Source organism: Neolamprologus brichardi, chromosome 6 (assembly GCF_056152115.1).
Source record: "Neolamprologus brichardi isolate AB-2024 chromosome 6, ASM5615211v1, whole genome shotgun sequence".
Classification (NCBI taxonomy): Eukaryota; Metazoa; Chordata; class Actinopteri; order Cichliformes; family Cichlidae; genus Neolamprologus; species Neolamprologus brichardi.
In genome coordinates this window covers 27,291,549-27,317,941 of record NC_142109.1, presented here as the reverse complement: position 1 = coordinate 27,317,941, position 26,393 = coordinate 27,291,549, and the positions used below count along the sequence as shown (strand labels likewise).

At 41.4% G+C, this 26,393-nt stretch overlaps 3 protein-coding genes across 3 annotated transcripts; 2 read left to right on the top strand and 1 right to left on the bottom strand.

Moving 5' to 3' along the window:
- Window positions 1–9,592: 9,592 nt before the first annotated feature.
- On the bottom strand, window positions 9,593–12,489 carry LOC148102582 (uncharacterized). The gene has a single exon (XM_087841950.1). It carries the CDS (start codon window positions 12,454–12,456, stop codon window positions 9,730–9,732), a length of 2,727 nt encoding a protein of 908 aa, XP_087698076.1. The 5' UTR covers window positions 12,457–12,489; the 3' UTR covers window positions 9,593–9,729.
- A 3,089-nt stretch (window positions 12,490–15,578) lies between these two features.
- On the top strand, window positions 15,579–20,821 carry LOC148102581 (zinc finger MYM-type protein 1-like). The gene is made up of 2 exons (XM_087842652.1): window positions 15,579–15,633; window positions 18,239–20,821. Exons 1-2 carry the CDS (start codon window positions 15,579–15,581, stop codon window positions 19,345–19,347), a joined length of 1,164 nt encoding a protein of 387 aa, XP_087698778.1. The 3' UTR covers window positions 19,348–20,821.
- Window positions 20,822–21,381: 560 nt separating this feature from the next.
- Window positions 21,382–25,501, top strand: LOC148102580 (uncharacterized). Its single transcript, XM_087841955.1, has 3 exons — window positions 21,382–22,931; window positions 23,260–23,322; window positions 24,456–25,501. The coding sequence occupies exons 1-3, from the start codon at window positions 22,869–22,871 to the stop codon at window positions 24,786–24,788; spliced, it is 459 nt and encodes a 152-aa protein (XP_087698081.1). The 5' UTR covers window positions 21,382–22,868; the 3' UTR covers window positions 24,789–25,501.
- Window positions 25,502–26,393: the final 892 nt, after the last annotated feature.

Here is a 26,393-nt window from a genome sequence, read left to right as displayed (position 1 = left end):
CTGTTGTAGCAGCCATGTTTGAACTTTGGTGATTCAAAACTACGTCAGCCAAAGTTTGGTTTTTCCCATCAGACACATGAAACATGAGATGGTTTCTCTAACATTTGTTTTGTGTTTTATTTATGAGTTCAAATCTGGAACACAAACTTGGAGTAATCAGGACCCTACACCACCGGGCAGAACATGTTCCCTCTGAGCCTGAAGGAAAAAGAAGAAACACACACATGTAAAGGAAACTCTTAAAACGTGTGTCTATCCTAAATGGGCGTTCTTAAAGTCAGCAAAGAGGCACAGAAAAGAAGATCAGACACCAGCGAGGGAGGATAAGAAGGACAGACGCAACAACATTGTCATCCCCTATGTAGCCGGTTTATCAGAGAAACTCAGAGTTTTCTCCAAGCATGACATCCCGGTGTACTTCAGACCCAGCAACACGCTCAGACAGAAACTGGTTCACCCGAAAGACAAAACTCCAAAACACAGACGTAACAATGTGGTGTTTGCTGTACAGTGCGGCGAGGAATGCCCAGACCTCTACATCGGAGAGACCAAACAGCCACGTCACAAGCGCATGGCACAACACAGAAGAGCCACCTCCACAGGACAAGACTCAGCTGTCCATCTGCATCTAAAGGTCAAAGGTCACTGTTTGAGGATGCCAACGTTCACATTTTGGACAGAGAGGACAGATGGTTTGAAAGAGGAGTGAAAGAAGCATCTATGTCCACTGTGAGCGACCATCTTTGAACAGAGGCGGTGGTTTACGACACCAACTCTCTGCCATCTATAATCCAGTTTTGAGATCCTTCCCAGACGCCTTAACGCCCACTCACATCCTGGGCCATCTGACCTCAGGAAATCACATGATAAGGTGGGGCCAGGTTTCACAATGAGCTCACCCGAAACTCTGGCTGATTGGGACCCACACCCAGTTTCACACCTTGGCTCATGTGATTAGGTAGAGGATCATCAGGGGGTCCTTTTGTCCCTCTGTGGGGGAAACTCCCACTAGGTTTAAATCTGGGACTCTCCACCATTTGACCTTAGAACTGAAGAAGCTTCTCGGATGAAGGTGAAACGTCTTCAAGCAACTTAAAGAAGTCTGCAGCTTTATCAGCAAACAGTTAATACCAGCAAACATCAGCCTCATATTTCAGGCTCTACTATTATATTTCTAAAGTTTCTTTAAGTTTCATTAACTCCACCAGGTGATTTGATTTGATCTGATTGTGTGATTAATCAGAGTAGATTGCAAACAATCTTTGAGAGCTTTGATGTAGCTCGACTCAGTGGTGGGCACGTAAAGAGCAAAGCTGCGGCTCCTCAGAGGTTCAACACTTTGCAGCGCTGCAGGGTCACACTCCACTGATGCACGAGGGTCAAAGTTCATACCTGAAGCCTGCACAGAGCTGGTGAAGCAAACCGAGAAGAGGAGCAGGAGGGGAAGTAACACTTGATAGCAGACAGGAAGTCTGTAGATGAAGTTAGAAAGACTGTGAGATTGGAACCCTCTGCTCGTTATCAGGTGTCAGTAACCTCACATCATGCTGCTTTTAGAAACAGCCTGCACATGCACACTGGGTACAGAAATATAGATGCTTATTTTTACCTTTTTAACTCGTGAATTTAACACTTTGCTTAAAACGTATGCACGCGGTCGATTAGTGTTCGCATCGGTGCAGCGCTGCTGCTGTATTACAGGTAATTATAAGAGGAAGCTCGTTTTAATTAAAAGCAGAGGGGAACTTAGAACTTCTTTTATGAACGTCAGAACATCTGCCAGATGTTACATGGAGGTGAACAGTTTCTTCTCTACTCCTGTTCTTTGTTTTTGCAAGTTTGCTTCAGGCCTCGACGTGTCTGTGCTCGCTCAGCGTTTGCATGAGTCAACGCTCATCTAGAGTCAGCCGAGCACACAGCACAGGTATGTTTGTGAGTCTGAAGGTCATGTATCTTTCCTTTGTGCAGCCAAGCACCTGAAGTGTTTCTATGACCACCAGCGTCACCTGCCCGACGGAGGATGTGATGCAAACAGTTACTATGGAGACATTTGTTTCATGAACATGAATCTCTGGTTTCACTGAGACTCGTTTTATATACACATGAAGAACTTTCTCTTCAGTTTTTATCAACAAAGTTGTATTTAACAGTTCGTGCTGACTGGTACAAACCTCACAGCGTCTTTGTGTGTTATTGTTTCCATGTGCTTTCATTTTCTAGCATTCAGTTCAAATCTGCAGCTGCAGGCAGCAGCAGCTGTCTTCTCATAGAGTTTTCTAAACTAAAGACGCTGCAGGATTGTAAAGAGAGCTGTGATGTCTGAAAAGCCAGCAGAGGTGTGTCTGGTGTGGTTTACTTTGTAACAGGATGGACTTCCCCACAGTTTTCCTCATTTTCCAACAAATCTTTGCTGCCCTGGTTTCCAGCTTTGCTGCGGTTCGGTTTTTTAGGGGTTTTCTCGCGTGACTTTTGACAGTTTATTCCTGATTCCTCTTTTTTCTCCTCTGGATCATAAATCATCAGAAGCATTTTATTGCCTCCATGCGTCTGTAACGGAGGGAAGGTGATGTTTTTTTTTCCAGTGTTCGTTTAAAGGAGGGGAAACCTTCCTCCAAAACGGATAGAGCAGTGGGGCCGCCAAGGGAAAGCACACAACTTTAAAACTGTATAATTAAAATATAATTTATTATATTTAAATAGTTAAAAGTGTAAAATGAATTAAAACAACCCTGGCCAGGGAACAACACAATAAAAATAAATAAAACACAACATTAAAATCCGGTGGCGTCCGCCACGATATAAAAGTCACTAAAAAGTTAAAAAAAATCCAGCGGAGCGGTGCAGGAGGGGAACCCGGCGGCGTCCTCGCCTTCCTTCCCACGTTCTGCGCCCCGGTGCGCTAAAGGAGGGAGGCAGCGGCAGTTACTATTCTTTCAGACAGCTTTCAATCGTTAACAGGGGAAAGTCCAGAGACTTACCCCGGGTGGGCAGAGCTCTCAACTCTGCCCGCCGCTTCTTTATAGATGTCACTCGGCACCGGCCCGTCTCGTCGCCTCCAATTCTCCACAGACGCGTACTCGGGTCTCGCGTTGCTGCAGCAATCGGCCGCTCGCTCTGCGTCTCTCGATTGCCGGCGCTGTATCCTCCTCTCTCCGCTTGACGCCAAGCTCCACCAGCCCTCCGGGCTTGCAGGCGGCGCCACCGCCGGACACCACTCACTCCTGCCGTCTCTCAAGCCTCTCTTTTTCCAGCCGTGTTCCTCAAGCCCCAGTTTTGTGGTCTGCCAGGCCCTCTTATTGGCCTCCGGGACCTCCCAGGTGTGATTAGGTTTGTAATTAGGTAGGGGCGGAGTCTTTCCAGGACAAGTCATCAAATACCATAAAAAACATGCAATAAAACTCATAAAATATAAACCAATGTACAATATTAAAATATTAAAAACGATAAAACACAGCAAAACATGCATAGTAAAAAAAACCTAGAAACTTGTCCCTTTCCACCCCGTGACACGTCCACGACCTGATTATTTTCTGTTCTTTCACATTTTTGTTTCACTTTTTCTTGTCAGTTTGTGCTTTTAAAGTGTTATCAGTTTAAATCTAACTTCAGCTTTGTGTATTTTGCAGGTCCCGCAGGCACACAGGAAGAGGTCCAATATAGTGAAATACAAATAAGCAACAACAGACAGGTTGGTGATGTTTCACTGAGAAACTCTATCGTTAGCAGCTCTGTCTCCAGGGCAGATCATCATGTGTCTGTTAGCAAACATGCTGTGTTTGTTCTCACCACTTCCTGGAAACTGAATGCAAATAGCAGCTGCAGCACACAAAGGCTCAGGTGTGCACAGGTCATCTGCCAATCAGATGGTGTGGCGTCTGCGTTGTTTGCCTGACATGAACATTTTGCAGAAATCCTTCTTTTTTCCAAGGAAAATAAAACGATAACCTTGAAGCTCATTTCCTGCCATTTATTGAGTCGTGCTCAGTAGCTGTTTACATCAGCAGGACTCTGGACAACAGGAAGGCCCTGACGCTGTTACAGGAACAGCAGTATCTGTTTCATCTCTTCCACTTTACTCTGTTATCTGACGCCTCTACTTTCTCCTCTACAGGGGGAGTCATCAACCACGATCTACCACACCAACCTGACCACAGTATACGATAAGCTGGAGGCCCATCGCATGATCAAGGACAACGATGCTGAAAATACCTGAGACCACACGAGAAATTCCCAATCGAGAGTTTCCAGAAAGAAAAAATTCAGGTTATTGTTTTTTTGACTGAATTAGTTGCTTTCGTTTTATTTATTTCATTTATTTTATGAACTGCATGTGCCTCTGTGTCACCCTGTTAGATTTCTGTTATTGAGTCTCACATTTCAGTTGAATTCACAGCAAAGCTTGTTTTCACTTCCTGCAGCTAATAAAAGTCTGTGCATGAAGGAGTTTGGGAAATGAGTCAATGATTTAAAAACGACTAACACACTCAGCTCAGGTACAGCTGAACTGGTTTCGTAGTTAAAGCTGTCGATTGAATGCAGCGAAGCAGCCGTGATGTCCAAACATCGGCTTCGTGTGAAAGAGATCAACCAAGTTTCACTTTTGAGTTACACAATTTTGTACCACAAGACGTGCAGCGAGTCAGTCGTGTTTTCTCCATCCAGTGTTAAAATGATCTTCCTTCTTCAGCCCAGACTGTGCAGGCTGGTGGAGGAGTCTCACCCGGACTGTTGGCTGATACTTTTGGTGATTTATGTTCAGACTGGTTCCCAAAAACATTTCATCCTTCATGTTTTCTGTCTTGTTCTCCCACTCTTGGTTTTCTGTGTGTATTCTTGGAAATATCATAACCTCGTTTATAAATAAACCCGTTCAAACCTTTCCATTGCTCAGCATGTGGGTCCTTCCTTCTGCCTGCAGACTAGTGTCACCTGTTGCTTGTCAGGTGATCTTCCCATAAATCTCCCATTGGTCCAGAGCCGTCCTCTGGTTCTCCATCAGCAGCAGTGTGGAGCAACATCATCTGAACCTCTGTTACAAAAAAGACTTTTTTGTGTAATGATCATTGTTGGGAAGGTTACTTTTAACATGTATTCCATTACAGATGACATGCCCCAAAATGTATTCTGTAACGTATTCTGTTACGTTACTCAATGAGAGTAACGTATTCTGAATACTTTGGATTACTTCATATATTATCATGCTGTTTACAACTACATGAATGTACTATTGCTGTGATTTATTACTGTTACTGAAGGCTACTCTCCACACCAACACCAGCTAGATGTTTAAATCTTAATATAAATGAGTAACGGTAGGTGGACATTAGGTAAGGCTGCACTTTTTGCAGCGATCTCGTATAGAAACTATTCCTCGCATATATAAAACAATCCGAACCGTAGTAAAGGGACCTCTGGCTAATACGTCGGGTTCGTGTCGGGCTCGTAGCTGAAAACTAGCTTTACTTTGTTGTCTGGGTCAACTTTGCTAGCGAGAGACAGAGAGAGGCGTTGAAAGGCTGCTCCAACAGAACTTATTGTTTTTGGAGGAAAACACGAACACGGTGTACAGTCGAGTCTTAATAGCTTACTTACAACTGGGCTCGTCAGGCACTGTTCTTGGCTGCAGTGGTTATTATTATATTTACATGCTTCATACATGCGATACCTGTAACACTCTGCCTATTGTTTTGTTTGGGTTTACAGAAAATAGCGAGGGGACGGCCGAACACATGAAACAGGGAAGTACCGCCGTGTAATCCATTTATTTCAACAAAGTAACTGTATTCTAAATACCACCTTTTTAAACGGTAACTGTAACTGAATACAGTTACTCATATTTTGTATTTTAAATACGTAACGGCGGTACATGTACTCCATTACTTCCCAACACTGGTAATAACCATATTCAACATTACAAGGACACTCAGCAGCAACATCTACTCCTTTAACAGGTCCAACCAGGTCGGGTCAAAGCAGCTCTGGAGCCGAGTTCTCAACAGCCAGCTCTCTGCACCTCATATGTACTCGCCAGCTCACTGTAATACTGCTGAATACTGAAATGATCTTAATCAGAGATCCATCCATCCATCAATCAGACCCTCTTTTCTGCTGACTCAGTTAAAGCCAGCTTACGCCTCACCTCTGGCATCTGTTCGTCTCTCAGCTGTAATAACTGCACTCATGCACAATCCAGGGATTCAGTAGCTTTTGTCCTGCGTCCAGTTTGTTTGAAATCCTGGTGGAAACGGTGGCTTCTGATGTTCATGCTCACCTCTCTGCCAATAACCTTCATGAACAATAACATGTGGTTTCCACCTCCTCAGCACAGAAACAGTCTCGTAAATGTCCACACGCAGTTCATTCTCTGAACTCACACCCAAGGATCTGACCTGTCTGTGCTGTTTATTATTTATCTACTTCTTATTGGTCAAATCTTCCCCTTAATATCAGTTCAGCATCATTATTATTATCATTATTATTATTATTATCATTATTAAGTGCGCCTATATCTGGTGGTTTTATACGTTTGAAGCTTTGGTTTCTGTCCTGTTCTGGAACTAAACGTGACCACTGATGTTCAACAACATTTATTAGTTTATAAAGTCCATAATGCACCTGTCCCTGTGTGATGTCACTTTTACTTTAGTAGTATATGACAGCTAATTTTTTTTCTTCTGCCCACATATTCTGTGATATTCTGCAAACATGTAATTAACATGTAATTAACATGTAACTAATGGCACATTAATCTGTAATTTTTAACAATGAATTTATTTATATTTGCATGCCAATAAAGACTGAACTTATTAGACTGTTATGGTGAAGTTGGTATTACTGATAACTACAGACACTGAGTGCTGCTGGAAACTAAAAGAACATTTTTGTGGTGGACTCTTAACCTCAGAGGTCAGTAAAACAGGAAGTGAGCTTGTTTGGAAGATACCAAATGACTTGTAAATTAGGTTTGACGCTGGTTAGGTAGCAGTGCACATGGTTCTGGTCAGCGACCCTTAACGCCCCTCTGGTCGCCCTCTACATCACGCTGGAGGGGGGACAGCGACTTTCCCCTTAAAGTCTTCAAACAGCTGATATCCAGGGGAAGAATCACTGGGTGAAGCATGAGTTGCTGTGGGTGTAATCTGATCACGAGTGACACACTAATGAGGAATGCACAGAAACCTGCGCCAGAAACAGCAACTCTGAATTATTTATCAACAGCTGAGCACAGACAGGGAGAGGCCAAGTTTATTCTGTAAGGCTGCAGATATCAGGCTGTAAATGTCCTTATTTCTACTGGATATTCTAACATGCTGCTCTGCAGACTTTACCCGTCCTGTCAGATCATGTTTCACCTGGAAAACTGAGAACAGGAAGAGCGGAGTTTGTTTTCAGCTACTTTATTAAATCCAAACTCCTCTCAGCCGCCATCAGTGTTACAGGTCATGAGCTGATGGCAGGAGGCACAGTCGATGGGATATGATCACGACGAGGACACGATGTGATCTGCAGGCTCTCCCGGTTCATGGGGAATGTTTTTCACCATTTCAGCACACATGCAGACACGATGTTCAGATGTGCGAGTCAGTTAATGATTATGTGAAAGTCGGGCTGTAACTGTTCATGTGTTACTATTTATGACTCTAAAGCTGATCTGTCTCAGTGACATATGTTTGTTTTTTTGGAATCATGTATAAAAAAGTGTGAAACTGAGTCTGAGTGAAAACATGAAGGTCAGAGAACATTTCCTTCAGATTAATGTCACAGTTTACAAACCAAAGATATGAGAGGGAGCAACGTTTCTGCAGGTTAAACACTGAAATGTGTGTTTACAGGGACGTGACAGCGCTACAAATATACAGCAAGGCAATCAGAGAAGATGGAGACAAGTAACCAGCAAAATAACAGTTATAATAGAACTGAAAGAAAAACAGGAAGGTGAGAATGTAAACAAACTAATAATCAACCGTTGAATATTGAATGAGAAACAGGAGAGAAACACTTTCTGTGACAGCTTCATAGAGAGAACATGAAAACACAGCGAGGCCAGAAGAAGCACCACACCTCCACCTCCTCCGGCTCCTTCTTTGTCTCTTGCAGGGTTATTAACTGTCAAGAATGTACCACACCCTACACAATTCCCTTCTCAACCCACCCACAGACCCACAGACCCTCATTATCGTGTGGAGGGGGCTTCACAGACCTGCACACTCACATTCAAACTGTTATAAATCACATCTGTTTGTTACGCAGCTGAAAAGAAACTCTGACATCACAAACACTTGTAATGCTTTTATTTAACCGAACCTCTGCGCAGAGGGAGATCCTGCAATTGTAACCAGCAGATCTGAGGGGCAGCCCCTCCCTCAGTCCTACATATATACATTCAGCCTCACCCCTCGGGGGAGGGTCCGCCTGAGCTTTAAAACATGCTATAGAACCGTGGGGATTCCCTTATATGGCAACATAAGGGTGGGGATTATGTTGCCATATAAGGGAATCCTTATATGGCAAGGATATGCTCTTATATATGCTCTTATATGCTCTCTCTCTTCCCGCACCCTGAGGTCATAGTAATGAGTTCTCAATGCGCTAACAAAGGTTTATTATGTGGTGTTTCCTTTAATGCCAGTCTGCGTATGATCAGCTATCAGTATTTAGTTGCTGTGTCACAGATGGAGCTGAGCAGGATAAGTGTGGGGCTGGGTGAAATGATTTCCCACAGTTATCTTAAAAACTGAGTTTTCTAGGCCTGTTTCTCTGGAATGGGCGGGGACTAAAATGGAAGGTCTACATCTAGAAGCAAAATGAGCAAAAACACCAACAACCAAAGTGAAGCATTAAGACAAAACTGTCCAACAGGATCCACACATTCTGCCACAAATACATGCAAGACAACTAAATTGGTCCACAAATAGATGTAAACTGACTAAACTACGACACAAATCAGACAAAAACAGATGCAACATGATCACAAACAGACACATGTTGGCTACATGTTGATGCAAAATGACTGAAATCACACGTGCAACACTTTCTACATATTTGACAACAGAAGAAAAACACAAACAAAGTTGGGATGTATTTTCATTTAGATTTCTTTTTTATTTCATGCCGAATTAGATATTTTAAAAGCGCCAAATCACAAAGTCTCCTCCCTGTTTGTACTGTAAGGTCAAAACCCTACAGTACTACAGAGAACCCCAACAATCAAATGATTCCCCTCTGAGCAAGCACGAGGCGACTGTGGGGAAGAAAAACTCCCTTTAACAGGAAGAAACTTCCAACGGAACCGGGCTCAGAAGGGACGGCCATCCGCTGCGACCGGTTGGGGGGATGGAAATCAAAAAGGAGACGAGATGGCGTGAACTACAGTTGTTAGAATTTGGATTTGAGGGCCAATTTAAAAATCAGGGCTCGCAAAATAGCTAGCCCGACGTCCTGGGGCTAGTGATGTCTCTGGTCGGGCGACCAAAATCTATCTCAGCCCTGCCCGATGAGCTATCATATAGCCCGACGGGCGGGGCTGAGATAGATTTTGGTCGCCCGACGGGCGGGGCTGAGATAGATTTTGGTCGCCCGACGGGCGGGGCTGAGATAGATTTTGGTCGCCCGACCGGAGACATCGCTAGCCCCGGGACGTGTTATGGTTTAAATTTTGATTTGGTGCTAAAATTCTGCCTCAAGATGTTAAAAGAAGCAGGGCAGTGGGGGAAAGCCAGCATGGTGATTTTAATCATCATTGGCTTTAATGCACCACCTAAAGGGCTTTCGCAGAGCTTTTCCCACTGCTGAAAAGAACCTGGAAATTTTGGATTTCTTTGGAGGACTGGGGATGACTCCCAGGCTGATTTTTAGATGCCTTATCACAGCCTCATCAAAAGATGAATTACTTTCCATCGCAGCATGTAAGACACGTTCTGGGGAGCCAAACTCCCTGATGAGGGATTTGGCTATTTTCTTCATGAACTGTTTCTGGTCATTGATGAGACTCGTGGTGGACTCTGTGCTGCTGAGTTCAGGCTTGATCAGGTCTCTCAGACGGTTGATGGCCATGTCTAGTTCTGCTGACAGAGACACAGAATGTTTGGTCTTAGATTTAGATTTTATAAGAACGCTCGCGAAGAGGAAGAAGGCGAGGTCATCAGACGTTTTCTCAACCTCGGAAGATGCCACTGACACAGAACCATTCTCTGACATTTTAGAGGAAACCACGAGAGAGCCTGAAACACCTGCAGAGCATTTTTCTGGATGCTCTGCAGGTGCAATGCCAGATTTTGGCGTTGCAGGTGAAATTTGTGATGCCAGAGAGCATTTTTCTGGAGAAATGCTCCCAGATTTTGGTCTTGGAGGGGACTTATCAGATGCCAAAGAACATTTTTCTGGAGAAATGCTCCCAGATTTTGGTCTTGGAGGGGACATATCAGATGCCAGAGAGCATTTTTCTGGAGAAATGCTCCAAGATTTTGGCATTGGAGGGGACTTATCAGATGCCAGAGAGCATTTCTCCAGAGAAATCCCAGATTTTGGTCTTGGAGGGGACTTATCAGATGCCAGAGAGCATTTCTCCAGAGAAATCCCAGATTTTGGTCTTGGAGGGGACATATTAGATGCCAGAGAGCATTTTTCTGGAGAAATGCTCCCAGATTTTCGTCTTGGAGGTGATGGTACAGATTCCTCACCACTGCTCGCTGAATCTGTTTCCTGCTTTGGGGTCTGTGTTCTTTTAATAAAGTTTCGGATGTCATTCACAGCCTCAGACACCTTGTCCATTTGAATCACGTGATCTTTGTCTTCGTTGTCCAGCCAGAGTAAAAGCTTCTGTAGAAACCTTTCTACTGCATCTTCTACGAGGACATAGAGGACTTCAGCAGAATAGGGACGCTTTGAGCCTTGTATTTGTCTTGGAGTCCTGGAGATGACGGTGTCTGAGAGGGATCTACCCATTAGAGGTTCGGGGATTTCATACATTCGATCCGTCATCAGTAGATCAAACACTTTTGCCGTTAAGTCCACAGTAAAGTCTCTGGTTACCCCACTATTTCTAAAGTTTTCCAAGGTTTTTTCAATGGAGAGCTCTTCTTTCTTAGTTAGTTTGTCAAACAACCGATTAACGTGGGATCTAATGGCGCCAAAGTCGAGTGGAGAAAAACGAATGTACCGTAGAAGCATATTTTGGGAACGGGCTTGATTTGCGCTCTGGGGACGAGGACTATGAGGCTCTGACCCTGAGAGGCTGACAGCTATGCTTTCATCGGAGGGCACCGTGTCACTCTTGGGCTGCTTGCAAACGTTTTTTAGACAAACAAAATATTTCCTGTTTGTCTTTATTTCTTGTCTCAGCTCGTTTTTCATCTTTTCAAATTGTTTTTTCGCAAACATGGAAAAGCGATGTTTGCGTGCTTTGAGGCCGGAGTGAGAGGTGGACGGCACACATTTGGAAAAGAAGTCTCTCACCTTGTTGATAATGAATCCTGCATTAAAGGCAGGTTTGGGTAAGCTACAGCTGTCACAGAGCTCTTCACTGCTTGAATCCAGGTTTCCAAGTATCTCATTTACAATGTCAGCTGCAACCTGTTCTACTGGGGTTGCAGCTCGGATACTGTGGCTCTCTGCAGTGGGTTTTATTTCGCCTTGTTCTGTTAGAGCTGATTGGTCTGGGAGCTCAATTTCTTTCTCCTCATCATCTGAACCTTTATCTCCTTCTGTCATCTCTCCATCTGAGCTCCTTGATGACAGAATCACAGAAATCTCTGTGATTGCTGATTGCACTGACACCTTTGAATCCGTGCTTTCTGAACCGGAATCAGACCCCCTTGACACGCACCGGCAGCGCAGCTTACGTGCGTGCCTTTTAAGGCAAGAGGCAGCGTGGCAAACCATGCGGTGCAGCTTTTTAATATTACTCAATTTGCCGCTAACATAAACGGCGGGGTCTTGCGGCAAATCAGGGCTTTCTGCGATCAGGGCAATTGTTGAGCTGACCTTTTCGGAGATCTCTTCCTCAACCATCCGTGTCAGCTCGTCAGCGCTCTCATGTCGCTGTTCCGGGATGTTAAGAGCGCTGGCGATGGCGGCTGAGATCGAGTCTCCGAGGGACGGGCTTATTTTCCCCGCACCTAAAGGCTCCGGATCTTCCTTCGTCATGTGATCCTGAATAACAGGAAGGTTTATTTCAAGGATTCTGACAGAGGCGATCTGAATGATTTCAGAAATCATATCAGCGAGCACCGCTTGGACGCCCGAGTCGCACGTGCCATTTTCTATCTCGCTCCACTGAACTTCAGAGAGCCTTTCAAAGCACTGGTTGATTGGTGGCATAATCTGTTCTGGTGTGACCACGAATGAAGTTTCGTCTTTGCTGGGTGGTGCCATTGTTGTGTCGCAACTGTGATTTTCTAGATTTAAGTGAATAGTGTGCGAGTTTTCTTGCTTTAGAGAACGCCGACTGTTGAACATTTGCAAACAGATGAGCTGTGACGTTTCTGTGTGAGAGCCCCCTACTTAAGGGTTTCCCTGCCTGTGACGTGGCTGACAGATCAAAGCAAAAGAACGTGAGTCACAGAGAACGCACGCGCAGACGCGGCGATAGAAGCCCCTGGTGCGCGCTCGCAGCTGCGCAGCAGCAGATTTGAATGACGCCTCGGGTAAACCGTTCGTGACCCTCCATATCCCAGGATTCATTGCGAGTCAAAGGTTGAAGAAAAATGGCGGAAGTGAAGCGGTCCAGAAATAAAGGCCCTTTCTCAATTCTCAAGTACGGGAGTACATACTCGCGTTCTCGGCGAGTACGTACTCGCCGAGAACGCACGGGAGTACGGACTCGCCGAGAACGCGAGCACGGACTCGCGATTTGTACAATTGGTACACCAGCGTACTTGATGATGTCACATGTCCGGAGTTTTTACTGCCGTCCCCTCTTAATTTAACTGTGAGTGATATGTTATGAAGCTTAACTTTAATCACAGCCAAACCGGTTTACTCAGGAACAAATAAAACACTGAAATAAACCAAACATTTACATTTAGAAGTGATCTAAGTGACTTACATATCATGTTTAACCTCAGTAGTGAAATTTCTATTAATAAAAATAGTGTACATGTACATACGTGTACATACCTTAATAAAAACAAGCAGGTGAGATGTTAGAACGCTTTTATTTTTATTTTAGTGGACACTCAATACAATAGACAGCTACTGGGGTTTGGGGTTTGTTTAACCTGAGTAGCGAAAAGACCGCGGGGGGGGGTTGAAAACGATGTGCCGAGAGTCCGCTGTTCAAGCCGGCTGTAATAATCCTCGACATCGCTGTCTGCTATGGAACTGGCGGGTCACAGACGTCTCCGAAAACGTCGGAGCTCATTTGGAAATATATGATATCTTGATAAATCGAGCAGATATTTGAAGTTTACACAACTACATTCTCGCTTGAAAAGAACTTAAAAGTTTATTTTGTGACCCAGAAAGAGTAATATTTAAAAGTTTTTAGCCCCGCTCGTCCGCCATTGCCGCGTTTGCGTTTTGGACAAAATGCATTCTGGGATATTTAGCTGTACCAAGTCCACACAAGTCACCACCGATGCATGCTCGATAAAACGGGCGGAGCGAGAACACATCCGGGACTTTTTCGCGTTCTCGGCTTGATGCGTACTTCGAATTGGAACAGTACTTGGTCTCCGACTGATGACGTATCACGAGTACACGAGAACGCAAGTACGCACAAGTACGCATATTGAGAAAGGCCCAAAGTCTTCAACGTAAGCGCAGTACGGTGTACATTTCAGGACATCGTCAGGTCTCAGAACACGAGCTATCAGACAGAGAGAAAATCTTCCTGCAGGTGGCGCTGTTGTCATGTCCCACCAATGACTGTAGTGACAGCTGCAGTCACGGAGAAACTTGTGTATCTCTGTTCGGGAATAGCAGATAGAGCATAGCCTCTGAGAGGAGGGCCAGCGTTTACGCTACGAAAACACGACCGAGTGTTTTAACCTGACAGCCTGAGGTGTTCTTCAGTAAACTGGACTACCCGACAGAAGGACCCGAGGCCCCGCTGCACTGTTTCGGTAAGTTAAACGTGTTTGTAAGCTAATCCGTAACTACCGTCCTTAGCTAGCTCCTGAGACCTAGCTAGCTAAGATGTCAGGGTTCGTTTAGCTAATCTGTGCAGGTGAATGCATTTACTAAAGAAATCAAGAGAAACGCTCCGGGCTGCTCAGTCACTAATTACTGTTACTGTACTTTTATTAGAAGTATTATACTGCAAGTTTACAGATATTTGATGAACTTCTGCTGCTTTTGTTGCTGACTGCTGTGGTTGATTTCCTTCTGCAAGTGTCCAGAGTCAGAAGAGCCTGAGAAGGTGAGAGGAGATGGAGAGCAGACGGCTCTCTGTAGTTGAGGGACTGGTAAAAACATTGAAAACACTTTTACATTTGCTTCCTGTATCTGCAGAAGTATCTCCAACACAAACTGTAACAGCTGCATACAGGAACCACTCACTGCTGTTTGTCCTGCAGGATCTGACAGGGAACGAAGGAAAAATCAGGGAACCACAGACAATAATGCTTTGATTTATCCAGAATATGTTGAGTTCAGATATTGTTTTCATCACAGTGGGATTGTGCTAGTTTCAGTGGGGAAAGTATGCATTTAAATAAAAAGTTGTCCCTTCACAAAGTGTGTCAGTATTTTATAAAGATGTAATGTTTCTGTATCATCTCTCTCCTGTTAGAGCCTCCAAACATCAGCCTGTTTAATGCTGTCATATCTTCAACATTAGTAAATTATACTGCACAGTTTTCTCATCAATAAAAGAATATTTACTGCATCTGTTTGTCTTTCATTGTACCTGAGACGTAAGAGGATCAAATCTTTTTACTTTATTTTTGGGATATTGCACTTAAATATATCTAAAGTCAAAAGTTAGAAATAAATGATACAAAATACAAATAAATACCTTGAATTTCAATAGTATTTGTTAAAATGAAGCCAGCTGTGTGAGTCCTTTCCATAAAAATGGAAAAACTAGGAAAGATGGGAAACCAACCTGAAAGTTACAGCAAATAGTTTTGAGACTGAGAAACATTAAATCACTTTTCAAAGCCTTGTACATTCTGTGAATAGTCAATGCAGATATTTCATTAAAAACAAACTGCTAGCAGAACCATTTCTTGTTGTCTTTATAATTAAACATAACTTACTTAGTCTTATAAGAGCCACAGTGGACGGGCCAGAGAGCCACATGTGGCTTTAGAGCCGCAGCTTGAACATCCCTGGCCTTGGTGCTGTATTCAGTTTTCTACACGTACACTGTAAAATGTAATTCTAGATGTTTGTTATTTCAACATATTATTCTATATCAGTTTGATGATAGATGACTGAAGTTGTTGTTATAACATAGAATCACAAGTTAAAAACGTCCCAATTACACCAAAAAAAGCTAACTTGAAAACTCATGTCCAGCTAAATCAGCAACTTATGTGAACTTGACAATGTGGGTAAGTTGAGCACAGCAGGGTTCAAAACTGCCCGACGTGAATGCTATCGAGGTGCATCATGGGGAATTGGCGGTTAACGACATGCTCACTTTACTTGGACGTTTTCTAACCGTCTTCTTTGGAATATGCTTTCAAGGTGAGTAACATTGGTTATAACCAGTGGCGGAGCGGGGAGGGTGGCTTACTGGGCTTAAGCCCGGGTTGTTTTTTCAGAAGCCCGGGGTCTTTTGGAGTGTAATTTTTTCATAGTTAGATTCCTGGCTGACAACTGTATAAAACAAAAACTACACACAATATTCGAAGCACATAGTTCACACTGTGGGAATTTACGACTGTGCGTAAACTCCCCCTAATATTGGTATGATCCGAGCTCAGGCACTAAGGACTGAGCGAGGGGGCGGGGCAGCTGCTGCCTGCAAGTGCGCTGTTGGAGAAACGCAGCGAGGCAGAGAGAGGGGAGCTGAAGTTTAACCAGGTACCAAAGCAAATCATTCGTACTGTACAAATAATGTAAATATGACGGTGTATCACGAAAGATTGATGTCAAACTGATCACTTGACTAATATTACGTTACTTGTTCTTCAAGTGAATCAACAAATGGCGAAATGAAAAGCCGAACAAATGCTAATTTTTTTTAGAGAGTCTTAGGCTACGTCCACACGTACCCGGGTATTTTTGAAAAAGGTACGCGAATTTTTGACGTCACACTGTGCGCCACGTTATTGTTTCGGTGAAATGAATTTCTACAATACTGTTACTGTTAATTGTTCTCTCTGCAGTGTTTAAATGCTTACATATACACACACAGTTACTGTCCCTCCACACATATGACTCGGTTCTGCTTCTATGCGCCATCTTTGTTTACTATTTCCCACCGAGGCTTCTAGACTTCTGATTGGCCAACATTTCTGCACGGTTAGGAATATAGCGCCACCTGTTGCTTTGGCATGTTCCTAGCAGCGTTTTCCTTCATTTCTGCCTTTACGTGTGGACGGGATTATTTTTTAAAACGAAAACGGAAAATCTCCGTTTTCAAAAATACCCACGTACGTGTGGACGTAGCCAAGCTTACGTGTGTTTATTTCATATTTTCAGTTCTTACCCTCCCCGACTAAATCAGTTTCAGTTATGTACTGAAATATAAGAATGGACATTAGAGGCTTCTTTCAAAGAAAAAACTCAGGTAAATGTTATTTTATATATTATGCTTTGTATGTTGTTCAGTATATTTCTATGCAAAACAAGAGGGATTTCAGTACACAGCAGTATATTCACATTTGTAACCAGATATTTACATACACTTTAGGGAGAAAACATAAAAACATTTTACTGTACAACATCAATTTAGAGTAAACTTTTGTTTTAGATAAATATTGAAATATCTTTTAACCCTTGGATGCACAACCTAATGTTTGAAATGCACAGAAAACTATAAACAGGGCTGCACATAAATGGTCCGCAGGTGCGCATTCGCTGTCAAAATAAGAGACGCGCACCAGATAAATGGTAAATGGCCTGTATTTGTATAGCGCTTTACTAGTCCCTAAGGACCCCAAAGCGCTTTACATATCCAGTCATCCACACATTCACACACTGAATGTGTGTGATAAGAAGTTGGAACGCTCGTTTGCGTACATAAGATGTTCTGGAGGAGGACAGACATTTGTTCAGAACTCTTAAAGATGTTGAAGAAGCAAGCTCTGTAAGCAATTACTTTGGTGTTCCTCCACCACAAAAGAAGCGCGTGTTCTCTGAATTTCAGGGAATACTTTTTTTTGACAGCCAGTGCGCACCTGCAGACCACTTATGTGCAGCCCTGACTATAAATCATATACGTTACTGTGTAAAAATTAATTCCTGATCCTTTAGAAGTGTACGTGGGACGGTCAGAGTTGCTAAGAATGAAAGTTTCATAGAGGATTCCACGGGAACTGCTTGGGGTCATTTTTGACCCCACTTGTGGAAGAGTGGGGTAGTGATACAAAAACAGCATTTTCTTTAAATTAATGAAAAAATAAATAAAAATGCAAATGGCATCAAGTTACAAACATATTTTATGAGGAATACCTGGAATATGAATATATTACAACTTTTCATTTTAAAGATTTTAAAGAAAAACAACCCGTGGGGTCATTTTTGACATCAGACGTGTGCATCTAAGGGTTAAATTAGTTAAATGTCAGAATAAAGAGACAGAGCTGTCTATTTTTATCACTTTAATCAAATTTAAATTTAAATTTATAACACACACCAATTAGTTAAACTGCAGGAATGTCTTAAAGACATAAAGACCTGGATGGCCGCTAACTTTCTGCTTCTTAATTCAGATCAAACTGAGGTTATTGTACTCGGCCCTGAAAATCTTAGAAATATGGTATCTAACCAGATTCTTACTCTGGATGGCATTACCTTGGCCTCCAGTAACACTGTGAGGAACCTTGGAGTCATTTTTGACCAGGACATGTCCTTCAACGCACATATTAAACAAATATGTAAGACTGCGTTCTTCCATTTGTGCAACATCTCTAAAGTTAGAAATATCCTGTCTCAGAGTGACGCTGAAAAACTAGTTCATGCATTTATTACTTCCAGGCTGGACGACTGCAATTCATTATTATCAGGAAGTGCAAAAAACTCCCTGAAAAGCCTTCAGCTAATCCAAAATGCTGCAGCAAGAGTCCTGACAGGGACTAGAAAGAGAGAGCAGATTTCTCCTGTTTTGGCTTCCTGTTAAATCCAGAATTCAAAATCCTGCTCCTCACATACAAGGTCTTAAATAATCAGGCCCCATCTTATCTTAATGAAGCAGTATATGTGCACTACTATGCACATGAGCTCAACCTTGTCCTTTGCCATGCATGCAGGGCTATCCCAGCTGCTTCTGACTTCTTTGGACTTTTGGAAAATGTCTACACATTTTTCAACACCTCCCTGGTAAACCACACAACGTTTAAGGAACTGCAAAAGGACCTTGGACTGTTTGCATCTGAGCTCGTTCAGCTCTCTAACACAAGATGGGCCTGCCAAGTAAATTCTGTTAAAGTCCTTCTCAACAACATTTCTGCAGTTTTAGCAACTCTCGAGGCCACAAACACGCCTATTGCTAAAGAGATCTTGTCCAAGCTGTCAAAGCCCAAGACTGTGTACATGTTGATCATGTTCTCACAGCTGCCTGGCATCACTGAAGGCCTGCACCGCTACCTGCAGGGAGAAAGGCTAGACATGGGCAAAGCTGTGGAGTACAAGATGTCGGTAGTTGATACCCTAAGTAATCTGCGCGCAGAGGCTGCTGCTGCTGAGGAAATATTTGAGAAGGCCATGGACATTTGTGGAAGCTACAACATCCAGATTCCTCAGGGAGCACGGCACAAACAGAAAAGACTCGAAGGATTTGTACTTGAGTCCAGCTGTGGTGCAACACCAAATCTCGCAAGCTCAGCAGAGTTTAGGTGCGAGATATTCTTTCCTTGTTTGGACCGAATGCTGCAGGAGCTAGCAGACAGATTGTCTGGGGCAGGACAGAAAATAATGGAGGGCATTCAGGCATGCAATCCATCCTCCCCAACATTCCTTTTCGAAGATGCCTTAAAACCCATTGCGGCACACCACCATGTGACAATAAAGCCTGAAGAACTTGTTGTGGCAAAAAACTTCATGAAAAGAAAAATGGAAAAAGAGGACATTTACGACATCACAACTGCCTTCCACTTGCTTGACGAGGACATGTTCCCAACTCTGAAGGTCATCTTTAGAATTGCAGTAACCATTCCTGTCAGTAGCTGCAGCTGTGAGCGCTCTTTTAGTGCCTTGCGTCGTCTCCACATGTGGCTAAGGAGAACCATGGGATAAGAGAGGCTGAATGATTTGGCCATATTATCTATTGAAAAGGAGTACTTGGATAATGTTGACCCTGAAAATGTCATTGATAGGTTTGCAAAACTCAAGCCTCGAAGATGCAATCTCATGTTAGCACAATAAAGAGGGGTTGTCAGTGTAGTGCAGATCTGTGATGATTTTCAGTGTTACTGTCATCTAGTTTTGATTTTGGTTCTTTGTTAAGTGCTAAAGTAGTCCTGATTTTGAACTGTTATTCTACTGTTTTCATTCCGGATCAGTTCTGTGTGTGGTTGAATTGGGGTTTAGTCCCCGTATCTTGAAACAGCCCTAATTTTGTTCTGCCTTGCTGTTAAAGTAAAAAACTATTTTTAAGCTGCATATGTGATATTTTTTTCTCATATTAAGTTTTTTTTTTTAAAGCTTACAACACAGCCTAATAAATCTTCAACTTCACAGCAGGTTTTTTTGTCATTTCCAAACCCCCCCACCCCCCACCCCACATGCATATTACCCTTTAGGGCTAAGCCCCGGGTGTATACCATGTCTGGCTCCGCCTCTGGTTATAACTATAAGGAAAGAGAGCTACAAAAGTTGGAACATGTTTTGAATTTATGGCATGACGTGGGTTTTCTCTTTTACCGAAATGTTTGCTTTAGCTAATGTAACTTTAGCCGACAAGGTCCAGCTTGTGTGTCATGACCAAATTTGACCTAATAAACTGACATATGACCTTTTTATGGGTTTAATGTGGCACTGACCAAATCACAAGTATTGTCCGCTAGCTTTAAGGTTGTGCCCTCAACCACTGTTGCGATATTAGCAAGCTAACTCAGCTAACTAATAAAGCTTATTTCATATTGTCTCTGTACTTGTAAATTTCTTTCAAGTTCACAGGCTGTTGTATTTTGGTGGAAGTTCATTTTGGCAATATTTCCAATAACTGACTGGGTTCAAAAGAACTTTTTGGCAGGACTGCTATGCTTGTTGTCATCTGTTTCCCCCTATGTAATCACTTAAGTTGTTATTAACTGCTGCATGCTAAGCTGCAAGAGTGCACTGAGGATTGAGACAAAATATGGTCTACAAACCAGCATCATATTAGTTTTTATCAGATAGTCCTCCAGTGTGTTTATTTTTTGCTTTAATTATATTGTGCAGTTATTTGTTACCCTGCAATGCTTTATGCTTAACAACAGCTCACTATTTTAACTTATTTTTGAACTCTTGTGATCAGTATGACTAGATTGTGTGAGTTTCCATACTAAAAGAGCTGTAGTGATAAAATAATTGGCATAAGAGACACTGATTTTTGGCATGGTATACTGCAGAAGTTTGTTTTTTGCATAATTGACCTTTTAATTAAACTGCATTCCCTGTATTGTAACAAAACTAACATTGTTTATATGTCAGAAAATTAGAAAACATGAATAAATGGCGAAAACAATATAATTATAACATATATTTTTATTTTACGTACTTTAGGTCTGTGAAGCCAAACTTGATGCTGGTGATTTATTTTTGTCAGTGGAGTCAAATGGTAAGTTACAGTTTGTGCATTTTGTCATATTGGAAACACCACAGATTATATTGTAACTTAATAGCTCTGCAAAACAAATGATATAAAGATTGTAGTGTCAGGGTGCTTCTTAAGAAGTAATATTGCACTATTGATGATCGCATGCAGGTGGCATAAACTAAATATTCAGACGTGCTGCCAACAAATGATTCATTAACAGATTAACTTGTGGTTGTAATAACATCCATACCTGCAGGTTTGTCATTCATTTATTTTCACAGGTCTAGATGATCACATCTGACTCTGTCATTTAAATGAGGTGGACTTGCAAACTTTGCACTCTTTTGGGTAAATTGCTGTCCACTACATATACACAGAAGGTGCACAGTATTTCAGATATAAAAAAGGGAGTATGTAATGGACAAGGTTATTATCGTTAACGAAAACTAGAAGTGAAAAAACATTTTCGTTAACGGAAATAAAAACAAAAACAAAAAAAGGAAAACTAACTAAAACTGGAATGAGTGTTCACAAAACTAACTAAAATTAACTGAATTTATAGCGAAAATGTGTTTAGTTTTCATTGATGTGTGCGTGTCATACAATAGTCAAGGGTGAAAATGAAGTTTAGTTTCCAGATTTTTTTCTTGCTGTGTCTCATTATGCCAGCAGGTGGCAGCACGTTAGTCGAGTCGTCTGTGTTGCTGCTCCGTCCACGCGCAGAATCATGTCAGGAAAAGTTGGGAGAAAGCGCCAGAGTCCAATTTGGGATTACTCTGAATATGACTGTGTTTTGGATAAAGCAAGTGTCTTGTAGTGGAAAGAGACAAATTATGAGGGACATTTCTAAAGGGAAAAAAATCCCACAAACCTTAAAGTGCACTTGAAAAGCTCACACAAGAAGGCTAACCTAGCTTACCTTGAGAAGGTAAGGGAGCACACTCAACCCTCATCCCCAGAAAACAGAAGCTAACCCCAGGCAAGGCAGCGTGATGCATCCCGAGACAACAGGACGGGGATATCTACACAACTGTGTGAGTCAATTACCTTCAAAAAGTTTATCAATTCACTTGAACCAAAATTACGAACACCCGGTGCTGCGAGAGTTAATAGTCTCATTGGGGCCAAGATGTACATTTTATAGTTGCCTGGTATCAATGGTTGTTCATCTGCCTTTATTTATTTATTTAAAGAACCCATAGGTGGGAATGTGAGTTGTCTGTCTCTGCGTGTTAGCCCTGCGACAGACAGGCGACCTGTCCAGGGTGCAGTATGGTAGCTGGAATAGCAACATACCCAAGGATGAGCAGAATGACTGATATGATGAAACTGGGATTTTGTTACACTTAATTATTGCAAACACAACTAAAACTATAACTGAAACTAATCAAAACTAAACTGAAACTAAGGATTTTCAAAAAATAAAAACTAAACTAAACTAGCAAACAATTGGTAAAAACTAATTAAAACTGATATAAAATTGAAAATCTGAAGTCAAAACGAAATAAAAATAAAAACTAATGAAAATTGCAAAACTATTAAAACCCTGGTAATAGACTTGCTGGCTTTAATGTAAAAAGCCTGTTGTGTAACTTTAATGAGGCAGTTGGACTAAAACAGTGTTGCTCATCAAGCTAAACATCTGAGGAATAAGGAAATTGTTACTTGTCCTTTTACTCAGTGTTCTTTTAATCGCACGTTTACTAAAGTTTTACATCACATAAGTCATTTTCACAATCATTCTACTTTAAAAGATTTCAAGACAGAGCTTATTGTTCTCTGAACTTCCTTTCCTTTCAGGTAAAGTGCATCTTTTTGTTTGTTTGCTTTTGTGTGTTTGTGTTTTCTCTAATGGGCCTCAGATGACGGTTTGCTTAAATTTGGGTCTCAAAGAATCTTTTTTTTTATTCTGCTTGTACTCCCCACCCCTCTTCTTCTGTTGCTCAGGTTGAAGCAGAATTTGCCCGTCTTACATCTGTTGACCTGAAAGTTTTCCTTTTTGCTGTGCTTGACCATTATGGACAAAATCAAGAGCGGCATAGGAGGGGTAACTAGGCTCATAAAATGCTTCGGTGATGATGTAAGTGTTCAACTGCGAAATCTAATCCTTTGTTTAAGTTTTAGGTTATCCAGTTCAACTGATGAACTCATTGAAAGAAAGCTGATAAGTAAAGTCTGTCATCATATTTCACAACTGGACATTTAGCGTGGTAACTTTTACTGTGTATATTGGTGGTAGGTTGGATATCATATTTTACTTGAATGTCCTGATAAGCCTGATTCAAAATCTCCAATGATAATCATATATTGATGGAATTATGTATCAAAAAGCTGTGAATTTGGAGCTGTCTACATGCTTCATAAACACTGTTTAAAAAGTGTTTTTGTTTTCTTTTTCCTACACAAAGGAAGAGGACAGAGGGCCTCATTTTCTAAAGGAAGATCCCTCACACACTCTCAAGACTGTGAAGGTTAGCATTGTTTATTTTAGTAAATTTAATAATGACAGCACCACAGTGGCTTTTAAATTAAACACATGGCATCTATGAAACAATAGATGCCACGTGATAACATGTGTTCTTCATCACCAAATGTATTATTACAAGATCTTTGACACTGGATTTGGGTTTCAGAGAAACTAACTGGCAAGCTAGCATTGATATTATTAGTGTCTTGTGTTTATTCATGTCTTCACCAGGGTCTTTGACATTTCGCTGCTGTACTGTTCACTTCAGCTTTACGTTTAATTTCTCACATTGTATATTGTAATGGCAGAGATATTAGGATATTTAAGGGGCTGCAGTGGCTGCTACAGCTGTGGGGGGCAATACTGTGGTGAAATGTCCTGGACCCTGGAAAAGAGACTGTAGACTGGGTAAGCAATTAAAGGTTACTGGCCCAGAGTCATTGGGCAGCTGGGTAAAGGTGGATGTTGATGCCAATTATGCAACCTGTTCAGCCATGTCTATATGCTCTTTTTTATGCTGTTAATATAGGGGAAAAATAAACTTTAATCAATAAACTGATTAAAGAAGCATTGTCTATGGAGCCACAATCTGATCCTGTAGTGTAGCTGCAGTTTGCACATTTCATGTATTCTCAGCCAGATTTGGTTTAGAGCACAGCCAATATTTAGCATAAGTAGATATTCACACACACTGGTGATGGCAGCTACATTGTAGCCTCAGCCACCCTGGGGCGCACTGACAGAGGCGAGGCTGCCGGACACTGGCACCATGTGTGTGAATGACTGAATGTGTAAAGCGCTTTGGAGTCCTTAGGGTACTAATAAAGCGCTTTATAAATACAGGCCATTTACCATTTAAATTGAAAATTTTGTTTGAATTCTGCAATTGAAGACATGCTCAGTTATTTCTGAACATGGTCTTTGTTTAAAGCAAGAAATGGATTTGTAACATGGGGGTGCATATCTCATTCTGAAAGAACTTTAACAACTAATAAGTGTTACCCAAAGCCAATCAGCATCATCCAAGGCATCAGTGTGGCTCTTCTTTGGAAAGACATGAATTCTTAAGCACGAGGGATATTGTGTAATTGTAATTGTGTAATTTTATTTTTTTTTTGTCTTTGAACCCTTTTGTAGCCGACAGGTATTGAAGACACGTTTTCTAAGAGGATGAAAGTTGGCATTGTGATGGTGAAAGAAGAAGACATCATCGATGTGTTGGTTGTCCTTGAGGCGGCAGTAATTCTGTCTAATCTGAGGGATGTCAGTGCCATTTCCATGCTGATGGGTCTTCTTTTTGCCCTCAACATAGACTATCCAACGGAACTTAAGGGCATCTTTGAAGTCATTCAGAACGTCCTAATGAACATTGGTGGAAGGCAGTGCATCTCACTAGTGCATGATCTAAGAAACAGACTCTTGCAGAACGCCTTGCAGAACTGTAATTGTATGCTCACAGCATACGCCTGAGCGTTAAGGACAGTTTTTATTTTACTGTTTGTTTTTTTATTCTTGCAAGTTCTCATTCTCACTTTTGTATGTCACTAAATGAGTACACTTTACATTCCAGATTAGACAATTACTCATTTGTTCATGGTTTAAGAAACTTATGTGAACAACAATGGTGGACTCTGCAAATGCTTATCTCATGCAAGTCAGTAGTTTTTCCTTTGAGTCGGCTCAATTGCAAAACAAACTAATGTTTCTGAAATATTCATATTATCAAATGTTTCAGAAGCATGCACTCATTTTCAGAGATGTTGGTTCTGTGGAATTTGTTGCAATTGTAAACGAAGACAAATACAAGACTTTGATGTCTTAGTTGTTATAAACTGATCTTTACTGACACTTATCAAAGGTTTTGTACTATTTTAATATTTCAGGTTTTGTGCTAACAGGTGTGACTGAGCACAATGAAGTTTGCAAATTTTACAAATGTAAAGAATAACTTTTCTAAAATAGCAAGTGTCCCGTTGATACATTACATTAATGCAGACTTTATGTTGTTACTTCACAAGAATCACTACTGCTCCTAGAGTATTGGTCAGATTTAATCTTCACCCAAACTGGGCTCAAGACCAAGTTCAAATTTATTGTTTCACAGGGAGCAACCTTTGAGTTTTGATGGATTGTGAGCCTGATGAGCTACGTCACTGATTTTTCTGTTTCTCAGATGAGTAAGATGGCACAATAAATGGTGAATGTTGGGTGTTAATGAGTAATTGTCTTGTCGTGTTCTTAAAACAAACTTTCTGCCTGAAATGATCAGATACACTTTAATGGAATCTGTGGGTTTTTATTTTTTTTCTGTAAACAACAGAAAATTAATTTAAAGGAATGTAGATATTTAAACCTGAGATCTAAGATAAACCTAACAGGTAGTTTTGCTGAAATGGATGTTGGAAAGCTAAAAAAATACTTAAGATGTTCAATACACATTTTTCTTTACATCCAGTCCATCAACTCTGATAATTAAAATGAAACTGATTTACGAGTTCACTCAGCTACCTTAAGGGGCTCAGTTAATTAATAAACTTAAATCAACTTAGCTAACAGATTATGTTAGTTAAGCTAAAATAGATTCCTAAGTTAAAAGAACTACTAAAGTATTTGAATTAACTAAAAAACCCAAGTCAACTGAACTAGGACAAGAGTTTAAACAATAGATTATTTTAATTTAGCTGAAAGGGTTTTCCCAAGTAAAAATGACAATTAAAGGAGTTGAACTGACTAACAAATCTCAGTCAACTAAACTAAGACAAAAGTTTAGACGACGTGATTTTTCATCAACATAACATTTGGTTGTGTTACAAGAACAAACTCTATTTCTTGACTTAACTTAAAATTTTAAGGCAGCCCTTTACCTGATATTTTTAAGTTGAAACAACAAGTTATATTTTACAGTGTAGGTGGCAATATATCAAAAACCACTCAAAATAACACTTGAAATTAATGCAAAAGCAAAAACTTTATTTTTCTGAAACAGCTACATTAATAATAATGAACATTTAAAATGAAAAACAAAATCATAGAGACAAACTGGATATGTAAAAAAATAATAATTTAGGTATACAT

What these genes read in the sequence shown, in the direction of transcription:
- LOC148102582 (XM_087841950.1), bottom strand. Translation starts at nt 12,456, where the DNA reads ATGTTCAACAGTCGGCGTTCTCTAAAGCAAGAAAACTCGCACACTATT.
- LOC148102581 (XM_087842652.1), top strand. Translation starts at nt 15,579, where the DNA reads ATGCTCACTTTACTTGGACGTTTTCTAACCGTCTTCTTTGGAATATGC. An exon ending in CTTTGGAATATGCTTTCAAG is followed by an intron (nt 15,634 to 18,238) that starts GTGAGTAACATT and finishes TGTTAAATCCAG; the next exon opens with AATTCAAAATCCTGCTCCTC.
- LOC148102580 (XM_087841955.1), top strand. Translation starts at nt 22,869, where the DNA reads ATGGACAAAATCAAGAGCGGCATAGGAGGGGTAACTAGGCTCATAAAA. An exon ending in TAAAATGCTTCGGTGATGAT is followed by an intron (nt 22,932 to 23,259) that starts GTAAGTGTTCAA and finishes TCCTACACAAAG; the next exon opens with GAAGAGGACAGAGGGCCTCA. An exon ending in ACACTCTCAAGACTGTGAAG is followed by an intron (nt 23,323 to 24,455) that starts GTTAGCATTGTT and finishes ACCCTTTTGTAG; the next exon opens with CCGACAGGTATTGAAGACAC.